At 42.4% G+C, this 20663-nt stretch overlaps 1 protein-coding gene across 2 annotated transcripts in view; it reads right to left on the reverse strand.

Moving 5' to 3' along the window:
- Window positions 1-20663, reverse strand: part of XRRA1 (X-ray radiation resistance associated 1) — a 183863-nt gene that overhangs the window by 23123 nt on the left and 140077 nt on the right. For both annotated transcript variants that reach the window (XR_011194838.1, XM_069203812.1), the window contains exons 12-14: window positions 19307-19400; window positions 6686-6804; window positions 1961-2266 (exon numbers count right to left, since the gene is read on the reverse strand). Coding sequence is in view for 1 of the 2 variants with exons in the window: in XM_069203812.1 (XP_069059913.1) it covers window positions 1961-2266; window positions 6686-6804; window positions 19307-19400 (519 nt within the window). In the remaining variant the exon portion in view is untranslated. The remainder of the gene's footprint in view (window positions 1-1960; window positions 2267-6685; window positions 6805-19306; window positions 19401-20663) is intronic.

The following is a 20663-nucleotide window of genomic DNA, read 5'->3' on the forward strand; positions in this document are numbered from 1 at the left end:
TTCACTGAACAAAAGGAAGGGATTGTGTTACATTAGCAACCCCACCACCTCGTAAGTCTTCCTTAAACAAGACTGCTGACCTTTCGTTATTGTAAATAGAAATAAGAATATTTCTACTAAATTCACCTTAGGGATTCTGATAACTTAGAAGAAGAATCGAGTGGAGATCTTTTGGTTTGAAGATGAGGTTTTCCTCAACATAGTCTGCCCAACATGCTCCAGAGCCCCACTTGTTGCAGAAGGTAGCCCTGGTTAGCAATTCTTATTAAAGACCAACGCACCTCCCAAACAAGATGCCAGGTTATGCCATTGAGAAAACAAATACTGCCCCTCTGTTACTGCTTGAAACTCTTATTTGTAACCTCTGTCATTTAATCCATCTGACCAATCATCTTTTACAATTATTTATTTTGTCTACTTGCAAGGGTCAGGTCCCTCAGGAAGCTTTGCAAGGTATGAGGCAGGGTAATGTGGGACAGGAGGTATAATGGGTGTTTCAACCATTAATCCTCCTGTGGTGTTGCAGCCAAAGTCCTTTGGGTGCCCCCGCTGTGCCAGAGAAATTCAATAATATGGCCTTGTTGTGAGGCGCCTGCGTGATCCTGGCACTGTCCTCGCATCAGACAGGTAACATGAGCCTCCCTGAGGCATCTAAGAGGCATGACGAATGCTGGCGATTTTATGGAGGAATGTGTGCCTACTAGTCACATGGCTCAGGACTGTATTTGTAGCCACAGACCAAGTGGAAGAGGTCACAGCACAGAGACCTCTCCAAAAATGTTATGCCTTCTACTAGTTTTAGAACTTGGTTGGTCATGGCCGTTATCAATCACTTAAATGTTACTTCCCTTTGCTCAGGGAGTTATCAGGGCTTATTGTCCTCTGAAGATGGCATTAACCATAGCCAACTGCCTACAGTGCAGTTATAGGTCCGAGCTGAATCGCACAATTGACAGCTATTAACACCCATGTGGCCGATAAGGGAAAGGGCACCCTTTTCCTTGTTGTCACCTAACACCTGGCAAACAAACAACTTCCTTCAGATACTTACCAATGAACAGAGAATACAAATTAGTGCATGCATTCTAAACATTCCTACTGGCTGAGCAATGGTCAGCATTCCATACAGGGTGCTGATAAGTTTGGGCTTTCAATAACTCCTGTTAAAAGGGCACAATACCATTTTATGAAACTCAGATGTTATCCTTGCCACTTTCTGAAATGTCATCAGACAGGGACTGGGGGTTAAATGCCTTGTCATCAACATCACTACTATGGTCTAATGAACAGACACACAGTGCACGAATGGTGTAATGCAAAGGTTTGTATACTTCTGGCTCCAGAGCTGCAAAGGCAACTATCCGGTAGCCTGAAGCCTCTATTTTGCCAAGAACATATGGTCAGGATTCCTAGAAGGTGACAGATGCTTCAGAATAATCATGAATCGTTATTGTGTGGAGCATAAGAATCTCATGTTGATTTCCTCTAAGGCAAGACACCAGGGAAGTAAATTTCAAGATGAGATGAAAGTTGTGCCTTTTCTGTGAAACAAGATTTAGGTTGGAAGAGTGGTCTCTGGTCGGAAGGAGAAGCTATGCCAGGTCCCTAACGCTGTCTACAACAGACGCAGTCTGGTGAGCCCAGGCGTGACATAGAGCTACTAAAATGAGTGACATGTGCTGGAGGTGGGAGGCAAAGGACTGTTTGGTACAGAGAGACCTAGTTTAACAAAGAATGGCTATTGGCGCAGCTAAATTAATGGACTTTTGTCATGCTGAATTAGTAGCTCTGATACTAGGTGCACTATCATTGTTTAAAGTACACTATTGGATTGTTCACTTGTTTCAAGTAAAAAGAGACTCTAGTATTTGTGACGTACTGGAGGAGTTGATTTCCATGGCCACATGTTTCTGTTTGACCAGCAAGGTTTCTTTGTTCATAATTAGGTGAGTTCACAAACCTGGGTCATAAACACTGAGTCAACATTTTCTGGCTCTTGCTCCTGATCTGTGTCCCAGTCTTGCTGTGTTTTCTCAGATGCAGTGGTCGACTCTTGCTGCATATGCTCTTCACCCACAGTCTGGTCCATTGAAGATGCTTTGATAGGTGGAAGAGGATCAGGAGACAACTGTGGGCTCTGTGATTGCTTTCGTGAACCGTCTTGTTCAGTTCTGGACAAGTGAAAGTCTAGACTCCAAACAAAGGTCTCAGGAGGTGCTCCCAACATCAACGGCTGCTTGGGAATCTTTGGGATACGGGTCTTCACCTGAAGCAGGTAAAGAAGAGGTCTAAGAAGCTGAAATCAACAGGTTTCTAAGCAGATTTTATATCATATATTAAGTTTTAAAATGCAAAATTCCAAAGTTTCATACCAGAAGTTCAAATTCGATAACTCATTCAGGTGAGGTGGTGAAGGACAGTCAAGCGAGGCTTTGACAAAAAAAGGCATTTTATTTCAGGAAAAACCTGAATAAGTAACTAATTTGTTTCACAGCACAGTCTGGTTGTCAGTGAGCATTTACAATTAGTAGAAAAGATAGACAGAAACCCAACAAAAGCCATTGAGAAAGCATGTCAACATCAAATTGCTGCCAAACACCAAGAACACATGGATCGTGGAATGCTGCATCAATGTCTTGAACCTGCATTACCTTCCACACAGTCTGAGCTCAGGCAGGCCCAATGTACAGCAAAGCAGCAACACAGCTGGAAACGGATGCTGAATGTGGAATTAAGCTTATTAATGGATTTAATAAAATGAGTGGGCTATTTATAAAGAAAGAAGATGTGATCTGGTGGCCAAGCTGATTTTGCAACCTAGGAACCTGAGTTCTAATGCCGGCTTCAGACCTTGACTGAAAATCGTATGATTCTTGCAAATTACAAAATATCCCAGTGCCTAAAACTGTAAAGCTGAGGAAAATCTACTGCAATGGTCACAGAGTTACAAAACTATGTAATTCAAATGTCTAATTCTCTACTTAATGAACATGATTTTGTATCCTCTCACAACATAACCAATTGATGTATAACTCTCCCTAGCTAGGCTTGCGTTATATAAATATCAAAACAAATGTACTGCAAACTACGTTTGATATCCAATCACAGGGTGTTTGACTGTAAAGACGCTTTTTACAATGACAAAAGCCTTTTTTACAAGATGGAAATGTCTATAGGAGTTGCTGCCCTCTTATTTAGGCGTCACATGGGTATATATCAATAGGTTTTGGCTACAATTAAGGTCTTAAACTATTGGTTAGTCATCAGCCCCAATCTGGGATGGTAACTGATTTGCAAAAGGAAAGCTGTCCCTGGGAAAGCTCTGCCTTCAGATATTGTGTTGGGTGGTCTGTGGAGGAGTAGGCAGTGGTCACTAGGACCACTGCCTTCTTTACCCAATGTCTTCCCAAACAGGAAACATATTTCTTCGAAAAACACCTGTCACCCTTAATTGAAATGGAATGCTTTTAGAAATAAATTTTAAAAAAAATCCTGTTTGGGAATTCATATACAGTTCTAGGTGTCTGCTGTCCCGGGCAGGACTCCACACCTGCACTCACAGCCAAACACGGGGGGTAATAAATCATGATATGGCTAAATAATATTGATTAGGCAGGTCGTTGTGCTAACTCTTGCAAGTGGACAATTTTCACAGCCTGTTTCAAAGCCCATTTTGGCACTGTTACTTGGGCGAAAGTCGACCACATGAATGAAGCTGCCAATCTGTCGCCATTCTGTGGTACCAAGTGTGTGTTGTAGTTCCAAATTGGTCGCTGTTCATTAATTCAGAAGATCAATTCTTTGGTACACTGCATGTGTTATCCTCGTGACTCTAACATAAGTGAGCATGAATACTCAAACTTTTTTTTTAAACGTTCCATCCATGTTTTATTTATTTAATTATTTATTTACTTATTTATTTAATTATTTATTTATTTATTAAGGCACACAGAGAGAAGCACACAATTAGTATAATGCAAGAAATACACGGTGTTGCAACCCAAGGAGGATTGCAGGGTAACTTACATGCTAAGATACAAGAGAAAAAGAAAAGACTAAAAGCCGCCTAATAGCACACAAATTATACTCGTATAGAAAGGCGACTTTCACAGGAACCCTATCTTCTGTTTGGAGAAGGATCGGAGAGGGAACTGCCCATCCCTTCTAGCCTCAGATTCAACATTTCTGGGGTATGTGGAAAAGCCTGCAAACTGTTCTTTCAGAGAAGATGGTCCATGAATCAGATCTGGGATAGCATTTCAGGGCTATGTAAATAATCAAATTTAAAAAGAGTACTGTGATACTTAAAAGTTGCACAATGTATCTGAGAATCAAGAGAGAACATGTGACAGATCCTCCTCATCCTTTTCTTCAAGAAGGGTTTATCTTACAAAAAAAACTCTGAATCCTGCTCATAGAAGAAATGAATCTGGGACACTTAAAGGATGTCTGGGTGGGAACCCCCTCTTCTGAATAGTTGGAATCTGTGGGTCAAGCACTCGCTTCAATAAATGAGGGACAATATGAAGCCTGGTATTCTTCAGTGCTTGAAGATGGGCAATAAAAAGGAAATGTTATCCTACTTAAAGCCCACTTGCCCTGTTGTCTAATTTAAAACACTGTAGCGGTGATAGCCATCAGAACAGCATTCTACGGGTGAGATGGAGGAATAGATTGAGAGACATGAAGACAGCCATAAGCTCCAAGAGGTTTATGCATGACCTCTTGCTCTACTTTAATCATAACCTTAGAAGAGAGAGAAGGTTCTGGTCAATGCCCTATTCATAATCCAAGAAATCCATGAAGACAATCGGAGAAAAAGGACTCTGAAGGGGAAAACCCATTAAGAAGGTTTAAGTCTAACCCATCTGGATAGAACTTATTACAGCAGCAATGGGACAAAGATTATTTTGTTGCATGTCTGATGACTGGCCCCACTGAGAAAAAGTGATGATTTGAGCTTCAACCCCAGAGGGAACGGACAATGACGTGAACCTTAGATTCACATTATCTACTAAATGGATGCAGTGCACCCTACATTTCCTTGTTTGTTGGATCAACTATGTTGAGATTTGGTTCCTAATCTGGAACAGCAATAGAAATCTTACTGCTGGAGGAAAAGCAAAACCCTGGCTGGAATATCAACCTTTTTTGAAGGGTTGTAGTCTCTGACTGAGCAGGGGTTGGCAAAAATACAGACTTATTGCATGCCAATAATAACTTCATAGGGGTGATATCAATGCGTGTACCCGGCGCTCTACCTCAATTATCTCTTGAATTCTTCAGGCGGTGCCACTTGCTGGGACTTCACCCCAAAATCAGCCCCAATTGATAACTACTCCTGTTACCCAATTTTACAAAATTGCAGTGGCACACGCTACAGTTTCGTCGACTTCAATAGTTCATGTTCATATGAATTGTTTTAAGAGTCCTCATCCAAACAGTCTTCATAAATTGAATCAGATTATAATTTATTCCTCTTGAAAATATGGTTTCCAATGATTGCTCACATTCCCGTCATAACATGTTTCGTCTGGGGAATACCCCTTGACTTCATCAGGACTTCCTACAACAAACATTTTCATTGTATATATAGTTAACAAACTATTGCGGTGCGAAGCCGAAGCTGGAAAGAGGGTCCAAAACAACTTATGATTGTTATGGGCTAGTTTTGTTAGGGGAACTGGAAGAAACAGGCATTCGCGCCTGTATACATACTAACTACTGATACAAAAGACAAAGAAGCAGGATATACTCTTTTAAAACTCAGTTAAGAAGAGAGAAAAACAGTAAGATAGGCACAAATTAGATTACACTGTGTTTATTGATTGTTTCATGCCAGTCACTGTTAGAAATTTGCATTTTTCAATTGTAAAAGAATGATTCCTGTGAGGAAACACAAACATAGGAAAGTCCATTCAAGCATTGTACGCTGCAATGCAGTATGAGGCCGATGTAAGGATTTATGCAATGGTATCCAAAGAGCACTAACTTGTACAGAGAACGGAAATCTAAGGGGATTATATGTACTGACATTCATACGTTAACTGGCAGAATAATTAGTACGCTCACTCCAGAGTAGGCATGCAGCTACAATTTACATAGAATTACTATCTGAATTCTCTAAACTGACAGATGAGGTAGGGGAATTAGAAATGTTTTAGTTTTCCTGACGTGCACCTGTCAGCCTTAATCTTACAGCTGTGGGGTTTCTGAAAAGTGCAAAATCTGCAGATTTAAAGTTAGATTTAGGTGCAATTGTAATGCCATTTTCTCTTTTTTCTTTACATGGAAAGTATTTTCCCATGAGAAGCAATTTCCCTGCAAACATCCTCTCAGAAGGTGGGGTGCTTGGGTCACTTGCCCACACACAGTAACCCACGCATGCGCTCTTGAAGTAGATGTGTATGTAGCAGGTGTGGGGAAAGGCACTTGCAAGGTTTGTGAATAATCACCAAGATACATTTGGAATTAAACCTCCATTGACACCTGTGCTAGAACATACATTTCCTGCTCCTGAACCCTACTTGGGAATGTGGAAAAGTGGCCAGTCGTTGTATGGTAAACGCCATCTGAGCCTATAAAAAGGCATTAATCCTGATTCTGTGAATCTCTGATTTTTCCAATACACAAGTGTCACTGATGTGAACAAAAGTTTTTAAGAGATTTCCGCATTTGTCCCTACCTTCCTTTTTGCTTTGAGAGGAATAAAGATGTGTGGCTTCCCTTGCTCCAAATTCTTTTTTCGAATCAGTTTGATACCCAACCGGTCCTGAAGGAAGTTTGTGAGCAAAGGCGGGTCACCTGCAAAGAGAGATCATTCAATCATACATTTGTATTGTGACTATGCTCTTGATACACAGTAGTCAACAGCTTTGTTGCTAAATGATGAACAAGCATCTAAGTCAACAAATACAAAGGCTATACATAAAGGTTGCATCTCATAATCCAAGACTATGATGAAGAGTTATGAGGATGGAGAGTGGTCATCTAAATATATTACTGTGTGATGCTGATGACACTTTACCAGTAGTGTAATCTAGAAGCAAATGCTATAGTGACTAGCGTTTTACCCAGTTGCGGCCTGGATCACCCCAGACTACAGCCTCTTCTATAACTTGTGCTTTGCTCCAAATTTGAACACATGCTAAATACAGAACAGACTTTGCATCCTTCGCCTAGAGGGCCCTTCTAAACTCTTTCTGGCTTGTACTCATTCACTAAGAACAAATAATGTACTTTGCATAAAAAATCATGTTCTTTCACTTTTAGGACTCCAGCACGTCCATTTCCTTCTAGGGGAATAATGATGAAAGACTGTGGGAAACATACCACAGCCAAGTAGAACACTCACTTAGCTAGAACCACCAGGAGACACAGTCTATGAACCTCAGCTCTTTGAGAAAGAGAACATGGTTTCTGATATACTGTTAAGGATGTGTGAAAACTACACAGAGATGACAGAGAAAGTGGAGAGAACATATTTATAACAGATCTATTCCCCAAATTCTACTACAACCTGGAAGAAGATGCAAACAAATAAAGAGGAACAGAGAACTCTTGGGCGGTAATAAAAATCGCTATGCCATTAACTCAGGTCATACCTTCTGAGAACGTGAGGTGCAGGAGATGTGGGTTAGTGGAGTTCTAATCCAAAATGTATATGATTCTGAGCCTCAGATCATAGATATTTGTGATGTAAAGATGTAAAAAAATTACCATATCAATTTGCTAAAGTGGTGTCTCAATCGCATGTTTACATTACCTTTCCACATCACAGCCAGCCTCCAGACACCATAGTGTACTAAATACTGCACCTTTGAGCATGCCATTTGTAGTTATGGAAAAACCTTGGGTGAGACCATGTTCTCTTAAGGTTATTAAATTTTGCAGGAATAGGTACTCACACAAGATGGCATGATACTCGAGGGTCACAGAATCCCTATCAATGTTCCCGAAAACTCAAAGCCCAAATGCCCCGGTTATTGTCACCAGGGCACAGGAAACCCAGCGTACCCAGGGAAAGTTTAAGAGAACCCCAAACTCCATAGAAAGGGAAATACGAATGTAAGATTTGAGAGCCACCAGAAGAGGTAGGCCAGGGCATCAACCACATCCAAGTTTCCCTGACTTGCAAATCCATTGGAACCAGTAAACAAACTGCTTCCAAGAGCAGAGACTGGGCACATTCCTGATTGCCAGACCCTGCTGTATTCAGTAGTGAGAGAATACACTCTGGCAGAGGAAACCCTTGGCAAACCCCAACGAACTCTAGAACTACTGACCCATCTCGCTGCTCCCGTTCCCCACCAAAATCCTGAAGAAGGCCATCAACCTCCAACTCATTGAACACTTGGAGGAAAACAACCCACTGGACTCCTCCCAATTTGGATTCAGGACCAACCACAGCACTGCAACAGCCATGATTGCTGCAACAGACAACATCCGCGCTGCCTTGATCCTGCTCGACCTCTCTGCCGCCTTCGATACTGCCTCCCACAAAACACTCGTTGATCGCATGCGCCAGATTAGAATAATCAACAATGCACTCAGATGGATGGCCTCCTTCCTCACATGGAGCATGCAGAAAGTCCGCCTCCCCTCCTTCACATCGCAAGCCAAGCACATCATCTGCAGCATTTCCCAGGGCTCATGCCAACACTCTTCAACATCTACATGGCACCTCTCGCTGACATCGTCAGATCGCACAACATCAACATCATCTCCTATGCCATCCTATCATTCTCTGCCATCCCCACTAACCAAAACAAAGTTCCACAACTGCATGAAGAACGTCTCAAAATGGATGAAGGACAACTGTCTAAAACTCAACACGGATAAGACAGAAGTTCTCATCTTCGGCACACACCGCCCTCTGGAACAACTCCTGGTGGTTCAAGCCCTCCATGAAACACCAGGTCAACACCATCTTCTCATTCTGCTTCAACACACACCGCATCTTCAACACAAGGAAGACTTTAACGCATGCCCTCATAACCAGCCGACTGGAGTGCAGAAATGCACACTATACAGGCACCACCGAACTCATGCAAAGGCTCCAATCAATCCAGAACGCAGCTGCCAGACTGATCCTCAACCTGCTCAAGAGAACCCACATAACCCAGCACCTAAAAAGCTCCAATGGCTCCCTGTCCAGAAGAAATGCCACCTCGAGCTCCTGACCCATGCCTACAAAGCCCCCCATGACCTGGGACATGCCTACTTGAACCAGCGCCTACACTTCCACTGCCCCCACAGGAACCTCTGTTCCGCTCACCTAGCCATCTCACAGATCCCTTGCACATGCCTCTGCTGCACCAAAGGACACACCTTCTCCCTGCCAATGCTGGAACACCCCCCACCTCCGCACCTCCTCCTCACTGACCGAATTCAGGAAGGGGCTCAAGACCTGGCTCTTCAAATGAGGATCACATTAAGCTCCTGGATACCCTCACGGATGACAAGCCACACTCACCAAATACCGGATTGATTGATTGACTGATTGAGTACTGCTCCTCTCTCCCGCTTTCCTATAAGATCCTACTGAGAGAACATGTTTACCTTGTACGTAAGTTAGAACCTGATATATAGTGCATGTCTGACATCAGGAACAGTGCAGAAAAGAGACCAACAGTTCCACTTTTGTGATCCAAGTATAAGTCAGATTTTCTAATCTAGCCTCCTAGATGTAGATAGCAAGTATGAACTACTGAATTTATTTGATGAGATGAACCAAGTTAACAGGAATCTACGGTCAGAGTGGGGATTGAAGTGACATATGGTCCCTATAAATCCCTAATGCACAATTCTATGTTTTGGACCCAATCAGTCTGAGTTATGCCTTGCCCGAAAACAGGGACATGTGGTGGAACCTTCATCATTCTTGCTGACCCGAGAGAAAGGCAACCCAAACACTTATAGCAATGAAAGGACTCGTTGACAATGCGGCCTCAAACACACACTTAAGCTCTCAGTCCAACTTGACAAGACTCTAGGAAGTTATGTTAAGTGGCTGGATCTTCCCCCAACATCTGCTTACAACTGCCACATGTCTAGCCCTTATGTAAATGTTATAAAGGACAAGGGAGACCCTAGATTCCATAGGGACCTGGGGTATAAGTCAAAGTATATGGGAGAGAGGTCCCCCGTATGGTGAGAATAACAAAGATGAGAAATGATTTTCTTTTTCCAAACTCTTTGTATTATTCAAAATGCAGATCATCATCAATCAAATGCAAAATAAATGAATAATCAGTCCTCAATAGAGAACTATTGAGACAACACCTGTGTTGACTGCAATTCTTTGTTCTGGCAGTGTCTACAATTGATGATGCTTGTATCATGCACTCCGCACAATTGTATCACCAACTTTGGACACCAAGCACTTTTTTCAACTCACTGGTTGTTCATCTAATTTGCTTCTGATTTTGAATAATACAAAGGGTTCTGGAAAAGAAAGTAATTTTCTTTTCTTTATGATTCTCAGCATAAGGATTTCTGTTCCCAATATATAGCCTGAATGTTGAGGTCATACAATTTTTGTTATTAGCTCTTATGTCTTGTTCCTTGCTCCATTTTTCCCTACAACCCAAATGCAATAAAAACAACTAAGTAAAACACTTTGCTGCTTCTTGGAGCTATATCCACATTATATCAAATACTTAAAGTATAAATAAATAAAGTAAAATGTAGTCTTGTTTTCCTTCCTTTTGCAATAGGTATCCCCTTCCCCAGCTAAGTCAGCAAATCTGAGTTTTTCTTTACTTGCACAGAAATGGGCCCATATTTCTTGTCCATTGTTCTTCATGTATTCCAAAGACATACAATATCGTAAGCATGGTAGTGCTAGAAACAGAGAGTCAGGAGGCAAACAGAAAATGCCAGAAGGTATGAGGTTAGTCCCTCCAACAACTCTTCAAGACTCCTACATCCTTTCAAGCCTCTTGTAACTCTCCAAGGCCCCAAGGGAATTTAAGGTTTTGGCGTCTGTCAATGGCAGTGGATAGCATATACTACTTCAGAGCAGGGATCCCACACGCTGTCCTAAACTGTGCCGGCAGTACTAACAATGATAACTCACAGCATCTCATCCACTTACTGGGTAACCAGGAATCAGAAAGTAAGGGTTCCAGTGACTCCTTTCTGGCCTCTGCACTTCGCGCCTGTTCAACAAGGGCTCTGACACATGTGCTTATAGGGAGTTTGCCTGTTAGTGGTTCAATCTGACATAGTGCCAGATAATCCTGGTTTTGGCTCCTTGATGGTCTGGTCCATCCCCAAGGATGGTTTGCCTTACCCGACTGGAGTTCTCCGAACGAAAAACATCTCAGCTCACCATCACCCGTGCTGGACGTGTAACAGGAGGCTGCCACACCAGCAGCATCCCTTGAGCTTCTCACTCTCAGTCTTTAGAACTTGTTCAACACTGAGGCCCTCATTACAACCCCAGCGGATGGTGGTATAATGGAGAAAAGTACTGCCAACAGGCTGGTGGTACTTTCCCCCATAATATGACATTGGCGGTTTGGCTCAAGCCAAACCGCCAATGTACCACTCCGTCCGCCACGGCGGTAAAAGCCTGCATGACTATGGCCCTGACTACCGCCATGGTTTTCGTGGCCTCCTTACTGCCACGAAAACCATCAGTGACAGCCCCCCTTCCGCTCCCCAGGTTTCTCCCTAGCCCCCCTCCCACTCCAGACCCACCCCCCAACATACACACTCATACACACACTCATACCCACATTCATCCATGCATGCATACATCCACAAACACTTACATACATACACGCACACACATTCACAAAACTCAACATACATGCACTCACACATCCACACATGCACACACATGCAACACGCATCACACACCTGTATTCACGCACGCACAGACATACACACACAACACCTCCCCCTCCCATGTCAGAGTAACCAACTTACCTGATTTCAGGGGGTCCTCCGGTAGGAGACGGGACGGGGCGCTGCTGCCACCAGCACCGTCCGCCAGCAGAACACTGCCAGGCCATTTCATGTGTCATGATACGATTGGTGGCAGTCTATTGGCATGACGCTGCAACTGGCAGCAGCGCCACCTTACTGACATCCACCGCCATGACCGCAGCCGGAATTCTGCCGTCCTTCTGGCTGAGTTCCGGCTACGGTCATAATATGGCAGACGGCTGGTAGCCGCGGCGATGGTCTTTTGGCGGCCGTCGCCGCAGCAGAAGGCGTTTTTTACCGCCAATGTTATAATGAGAGCCTAGCTCTTTGCAACCTTTCAGACGTTACATACACCTTCTCGCCAGTAAATCCCCTGCAAAACCATACCAAACAGATCACAGCAACCAGTGTCAATCATTTCAGACTCAGCTCAAGGCAAATATAACAATCTCAAACTTTCTTGACAGGTGATACATTGTTGTGCATCCCTTCTGGGCACTAAAGCGTTGTTTATCCAGGGTTCTGTGAAACAATGTCCCTGCTGCCATCACTCTCTGCATACAACACACTCACACTTCACATGTCACATACGTGGTAGGAAAGACAGCCTAAATAATTGAGGAGTAATTTAATCAAGGTCTCAATCATGGAAAGCAGATATAAGGCATTAGACTGATTCATGGATGTGCTTTTGTATCAAATAAAGGTTTTTCTACTTCTTAACATAAAAAATTACATGGGTGTACAGCAGTACTGCTTAGGGAACCATTGCATCTATCATCCAAATACACTGTGAAGACATTGGGTCTATCATGCCATCAAAAGAGCGCACACAATGATTAACAACCATGGTTCATTTGCCAATAACATTAGGAACAACTTCAATCCTTGCTCTCTTCCTGTCTCTTCCTGTCTTCAATCTTCAAGCCTGAAGGAAGCCCAAAAGGCAGCCCTACATTTTTGTCTCCCACTTGCAGCCCACACAATGCTCGCAGATGTTTCCAAAAACTCTTTTTTAGTTGCTCTGAAAATAGTCAATGCACCCCTCCAAAAGAGTAAAGACCTGACCCTCTAATCAAATGAAATAATGATCCCCTTTTAGGATGCAGTGGACGTGCCTACCTTTTAGTGTGGATCACACACAACGCACTACTCTGAATCTCCTGCTAGGACATTGAGGAAAATTGCCTTGCAATGGGAAAAGTATTCTTGTACCACACTCATATAAGGATATAGGGCCTGATTTATATTGCTGCAGATGAAATATTCCGTCACAAACGTGAGGCATATCCCTTCCGCCATATTACGATCTCCAGGGGATACAATGGGATCGTAATACTGTGGACCGGATTTTCGTCGCATTTGTGATGGAGTATTCCCCTCTGCCAAGATCTAAATCAGGCCCATAGTTTTGTACTTGTTTATCTTTCTAGTAGTCTTCTATGAGGGTTATGAACTTGTATTTAGCACTTTGCTACTTCTGACAAGGAGTCATCCATCAGGGTTATACACTCTATTTTTCATTTATTTATTCCACAAGGTGGCATCAATCACTCAATATATTTATTTATAGTGCTTCTAGAAGAGAAGTCTGTGGAATCACATATTACATAAACTATTGTTCTAAGAACAAGTACGGTATTGACCTGATTAGAAATATGCATGTGATTGTTGAAGAGTATAGGTGAACCACATGTTAGTAAAGAATGTTTCCATATTACAGTCATCAACTATTAGACTGAATGTAATCCGAACCAGAGAAGGCTATTGTATAATTATGAATGTAGTTCTTTTAACAAGCAGTTACCATGTCAACTTGAATTGTATTGTAGCTTGGCGAAATGTTGAGATTCTTTTCAAAACAGAGACTGGAAATACCAAAGATGTCAGCAGGTGTATCAGGTATACTAAAAGAATTTACATTCCAGCATCAATACCATTGACATACTATATTTCTTCTCTTGTCTTTACATATAGGACCATATACACACCATTGTCGCTCCACCATAACACAACACGTACCTGCTGTAAACACACATTGACATACGTCCATTACACAACATACACACACTATTGACGCTGCACCCACACACGAAACAACCACAACCAACACGACTACACACGCATCTACACAAACACCCTCACCCATCACAACTACACACATCACAATGACCGCCACACAACAACACTCACTTGAATGTTGCATGCAAAACACAACACAACATACACAACAACATCCATGTCACCCACTCCAGTTCTCTCCACCTCAACAAGCCAATCGCATCACACACACACACACACACACACACATGTACTGACTCACACACACAACTCGAAGCACAACATGACAAGTACAGGTCACCTTGTCATGTGCACACATGGAAACAGTTGACAAGTATGACTGTACCGTCATTGTGTTGCCAACATTAATTTAGCAATAAATACTGACACAAAAATTACAGTTGTGTATATGTGCGATATGTGTTGCGTACCAGTGTGTCCCTATCCGTGTCTGACCCACTCATGTCCCTGACATATGCATGTCACAGTAATTTTAAAACGCTCATGTTCAGTGACCACTCAAAGTACATAGCCAATGTGGGTTTCCATACCTTCGTGACCAGGGACTGAGGGGTTGGGCTTTCTCTCAGGTCCAGGGGCAGCAGCAACAGAGAGTGTTGCCCAGTCATGCCCAGCTGGAAACGGAAGTGGAATCAAATAAAAAGGTTAGTTTTCACCCCTACCACCAATACGCCAACTCAGAAGTGGAGGTCGGAACACCACATTTTGCTTGGCGGTTAAGCACATCCAAATCTGCATGGTGGTAAGTGTGGCTGGGATCCAATGCCAGCCACTATTTCCTATGGACTCGTCACTGCATATGGGAATCCTTGGCGGAGTCTGCAGGACGCGGGTGGGTTAAAGTCTATGGGACCACCAACATCTAAAATAGGCAGGATGGGTTTCCATCGAAAAAGTGGCGGCGGGCCCATTACCGCCATCATCTAGATCAGGTCCATAATGGGAATAATATTTCGGCGGACAGGATATCTATCACCATTGTGATGGATCAACTCCTCCACCAAACTCTAAATCAGGCCCATAAACTCTCCTGCAGTGCAGACCAATCTCAGCTGTGCAACAAGACTTTGTGTTGACATTCAGTGTCTCCTTTCCTCTCTTGTCTTTCTTGGGTCTACTTCTAAAATACATGTTGTTAGCATAAGGTTGGCTGTTGATTCAAAGTTGTGCTTGCGCCTTTCGATCAGGATTACAAGGTTAGTACATCTTTACATTACCTACTACTGCAGATCCCAAAGACTTTCACCATTTACCTGGCTATCAGTTTTAAGGCAAAATAGTAAATTCAGGCATATTTAATTACTTAGTTTGACAAACAAGACATAAGGAGTCAATCTATTGAGTTAAGTCTTTGTCACCCAAGATTAGTTAAGGGGGTAGTAAAACTGTATATAAAGACCTTGCCTTTAAGGTTTGCGCAATTGAACCTAGATTTGGAATTAATATATTTCCTGATTGGGAAAGGGTTAGCATGACCATGACCAAAGTCAAATAGGACTGAATCACCACATCCAGTGCTGCGGGCTTGGGAGCGTCAGTGACCTCAATGTAAAAGGGAATGAGGAGTGGAAAACTTCCAAAGCAGGTGAAGTTAAGAACTGAGGGAGTCATTTAGAGCTGGGTTGTAACAGGACATTTGTCAAAATTTGGAAGAAGTCCCAATCATCTACTTCACGGCTCCCTGGCTCATTTAGAGGCAGGAAAGTGCTATCTTTACAGTGGAGGTGTCATTGCTGAAAACATCTTGTGAGCCACACAACTGCCAGCTTACTTGGCATTGGAAGGGCCGTCCTGTTTAGGGAAGCCCTTCCGATGCTGTGTCAGAGTTTTATTTCCTGGCTGCTGCTGCCATGCACAAGCTTGGTGGTATCAAATAAGAAAATACAAACACTGTCCCCTACACTGTGGGATAAAATTCCCAGCATGTTAGAGTCATTGCTTTGTTGTTTGCCAAAAGGAATACACTGACAAAATAGATGTTGTTTAGTACCCAATGCCACCACTGCAAGGCAGACTGGCTAGAACTGATTGTTTTCAGAGAAACTACTCCCAACGTGGAGGAAGACGCAGTTTCACTGGAATGGATAGTTGGGAAAGTCCAAATAAGTTGGCTGGCACAGGGCATCTAGCGGTGGCCTGTCAATCCCTAAATGAAGCTTGGAGTAGTGTTGGTATTGCAAAGGAAACCATAAGTCTATAAATAATGAATTTGTAACCGGAGAAATCACAGTACATGCTTTGGTCTGCTATTCACAAATATCACTTAATCCTTTATCTAATATAGGGTGCAGGCTACATATGAGCATTTAGTCAACCATCAAATCTACTAAGGCCTTTCACACCATTTTGTTTGTTGAAGAATATTCATATGAATTTCAGTACTAACTGAAAGTGTCCATTTGATTATTCAGAGTTCCTTCTATTCATCAAGTAATATAATACATCAGTTCGAAATTCCAACCCGAAATATTTGCTAAATCTTTCCTGTTGTTAAAGTTCCTACTGCCAACATGTGCTTCATCCCATAGAGTGGTAGTCAGTTGGGATTTTGTCATGGCTAGAAGTGGTAAACATGTACATATTTCCCAATCAACTTACAAGCAAGCAACATTATTATATAAAAAAGTATATATTGATTTTTTCCAATTGTTAAAACTCTCATCTGTTCACCATACAAAGCTGGATTGCTTTTCGACAGACAGCAACACATGAAAAGTGGAAGTGGCGAGCTTCACTTTAGCAGGGGAAACCAGCTCTAGGCAATGGAGATGATGGGGAAATATCTGCACAGCCAAGAGGTAGAACTTGTTTCAGAGACGGGTCTTGGGTACAGGGCCTTTTAGCCTATCATTACCACCATGGGCAATAAATGGCCTCTAGAGGGACCATCATTTTGTGCAGCCATGTGCCATCTTAACACTGACTGGTTCAAATTAGCAGCTCCGGTCATTTCTGTGCTACCTCTCCCCTCTCAGATGAACATTACTCTGAGGAAGACGCTCTCTTTGAGCGGCACCGACCCAATCTGGAAAAGGGGCCTTGCAGGCTCAGACTGCTAGAGTAGCAAATAACTATTTTATATCTCTTCAGTCCTGGGCCAGCTCAGAGCATGCTGCACACTGCAGCTGCCTTGAAGAGGAAAATATATTTATAGTCTAGACAATCTAAAGGGGCCTCCTTCATGTATAGAAGGCTTAGGGCTTGATTTATAACTCAGCAGATGCGTTACTCCGTCACAACGGTGACGGATATCCCGTCTGCCAAAAGCTAAATCCCATAGGATAGAATGTGATTTAGATTTCGTTGGATGGGATATCCATAACCACTGTCAAGGAGTAGCCTGTCCACCGAGTTCTAAATCAGACCTTTAGTGAGCCCCCTGCTCTGCATGGGCTGTGGGGGTTTTCATTACAACCCTGTTATTCACCCTTACAATATATCGGTCAAACATGACACATACGCACACACACACTCGCACGTGCACACACGCACACCCACACACACACACATGCACACACACACACACATTAGGCACACGTCCTGCAGATGAGGTAAGCAAGAGACCACAGCTAATAGGGCTCTGGACGCCCTTTAGAGGGGAAAGCTGAACAACAGTGTCCTAATCATTGCCAGTGCTAGCAGTCATATCATAACCTGAGGTGAAAGAGTGTGCACCCCTCAAGCAGACAGGGGGAGCACCTGGAGTCATGCCTCCTGTTAGGGAAGACTTGCTCTGCCGACGTACAGCAATGTTAAACAATGGAGCACTACTCAGTGGGTTCAAAGACTGTCAAATTTACTGGAGGAAACGCATACAAGCAGGCCAGCAAATTCTAATAGGAAAAGATGGTATATCTTGAAGAAGATATTCAATGACTGATCAGTTTGAAAAGGATAGTCAATGACTGATCACAGTTTGAAGAGGATATTCGATGACTGATTACAGTTTGAAGAGGATATTCAATGACTTATCAAATTTTGAAGAGAATATGCGATGACTGATCACAGTCTGAAAAGTTATTCGATGACTAATAACAGTTTTGAAGAAGATATTCGATCACTGATCAGAATCTGAAGAGGATATTCGATGACAGATTACAGTTTGAAGAGGATATTTGATGACTGACCTAACAAAGCACAGAACCCTAACCTTCACACTATTTATACAAGGAGCTCAACAACTTAGGAGATAGTTTCAAGTAGGGAAGGTTTATACCTCTGCCTCACACATCTATTAGACCTTTTATGAGGGGCCCATCCATCAAGGGGATTGATAGAAGTAGAAAAAATAATCTGTATCACAAATAGAGCCATTGGTATACAAATGAAGTGGGACGTATTTAGGGAGTTTTGGGGGATGTGCATTTTAAAATTAATTTAGACCATATACCATTTTAAATTTGCTGGATCAAAGGATTTGGAGTCCATTTTTGCTTATGGTTTTGAGGTAATAACAGAGTAGGCAGGGGGTAGGTAATAATGAGGTGTAGACTGAAGCCTGGAGGAATTACCGCTCTGATGAATGGATGCCAAACACAGGCTAAAATGGACTAGAGGAGGATAAAGCGCTGACCAAGGTTAAATAGTAGTTCCCTGAATGTGCACTTCAAGAGGTTGGGTTATTTAGGGGCTCATGAGCAACTCTTACAATGTAGTTACACTAAGGCAAGATTAATGGCAGGTAATGGTGATCACACATGGATAAAGAGTTAGAGAAGGCAGTAAACTATGCGTGGCATGCTGAAAGAATGATGAGGGAAAGAAATTAAAGGTTGTGACTTCAAATCACACAGAGGTTTTCAAGGGTCCATGGCAGAAAGTTGCATTAATATAAAGGCATGTTTAACAATCAACTTAACATAATATGTAGCATGCATTTGTAAAGTACATGTTCACCTGGGGTCTTCCTAGCACTAAATAATAAAGGTTTACCTAAATCAATTGTACTCATTTTATAAACTCGGACAAGAGACCACAGAGTCAAATACAGATCCCTGTAGGTGATGCATTAGTTAACTGAGGCATCATTTGGGGAAAACAAAGAAGTTTATAATTGTGGTAATTCATTTTGTGTAAGTGGTTGGGGGTTAAGCTGGTCAGTGAATTATCAACCAAAAACATATTTTCTGAGAAGTATTTCCTCAGAGAAATTAAAGCTAAGGATATTCAGATCGACTTTGGAATTCAATTATATTGTAATGAAATTGTTTCTATAAGCTAGTTCTATATATACATTTCTGGGTTTAGACTGTAGTCCACATGTTCTAAATACTTTACTATACTTTACCGCTTCTGAGAGTAGTCAGAGGGTTGTCATGAATTACTAATTCAACCAACGATGGAAACAGTGCCACAGCAAGCAGATTCTCTTCATTTTCAATCTACAAGAGAATAGGAGAAAGTACACAAAATACGTTAGAGTACTTTGTAGGAAGAATTCATTTTTGGGATCATTCATTTCAACCCTGAGGCATATTGGTTCCTAATGTGGTTTGAAGTAATACACCACGGAATAAAGAGGCTGTTGTGTGCCAAATTCTCAGAACAAGCACTATCAATGATTCTTCACTTGGGTACATTAAAAAAAACACATGGAAGCCCAGTGGCTTCACATCTGAGAATTACAGAATTGTGTGGCAATATCTACTAGGGTGCATCAGGGGATGCACCATACCTGCTCCTTATACAAAAGGAAGAGCTCTTTGGATGTGTTATCAATATCCGCAAAGTATGAGTGAAAGGAAGTCTTTTTTTGGCGACCATTGGGTATGATCAGGGTTACCGCAGCCCAGTTACCCTGCTGGAAGAATGGCTTATTGCATCTCCTTTGTTTCTTTTTGTTAACTTTACTTAAACTTTTCGTGGGCCATACATTCCACTAACATATTCAGAATTATGCTTGCACATACAATGTAAGAAGTTTTTCAGAGTCTTATGTCAAATCTCTTTGCAACATAGTACTTGTATCTCATACTGATATGATACCTAAAGGGGGGGGGGGGTGGGTTAATCTCTTTATTATGGGAGTGGAGCAAGACAAGGCATATTGCTCCACTCCCAACTTCTTGCTCAACTTCCTTGTTGGTCAACGCCTTAAGTTAGGTCCTGTGGGGAATATTCCTCTAGCTCCTCATTCCCTACCAGTGTCACCAATTCTGGGAGTCATGGTGTTCTCATGTCACTTTTTTTATAAGTGTGAAAAGGAGCCCATACAAATGTGGTCAGTATATCTCCAAGTGTGGCCGTGAGACGTTCCATAGCATGAACGGTTCATACCTTAGTCCAGCACTGTCCTTTTTTTTGCAGTTTGGATACCGCTATTTCTGGGCCATCACTAGTTGGGCCACTAGTAGTTGTGGGGATTAAATGTTTTAAGCACCCAGAGAAAGGGTCCAAAGCTCCTCTTCATCCATATGGCCCAGTAGTACTATTTGGGCTAACCTTAGCAACTTAATGATCGTGTATTTTTGCCGAAACCTGCCACATCTGAACGTAGGTCCCTCATGATCCGCATCCCCTCTAACAAGTGTCCAGGGTATTAATCATTGTCTTAAGATGAACCAGAGTCAGGTACCATCTCAGAATAATTTTAAAGGTATTCACTCTGTGCTGAAGACAGTGGGAGGATTTTGCTGCTCATGCCC

This window comes from Pleurodeles waltl, chromosome 8 (assembly GCF_031143425.1).
Source record: "Pleurodeles waltl isolate 20211129_DDA chromosome 8, aPleWal1.hap1.20221129, whole genome shotgun sequence".
NCBI classification, from domain to species: Eukaryota; Metazoa; Chordata; class Amphibia; order Caudata; family Salamandridae; genus Pleurodeles; species Pleurodeles waltl.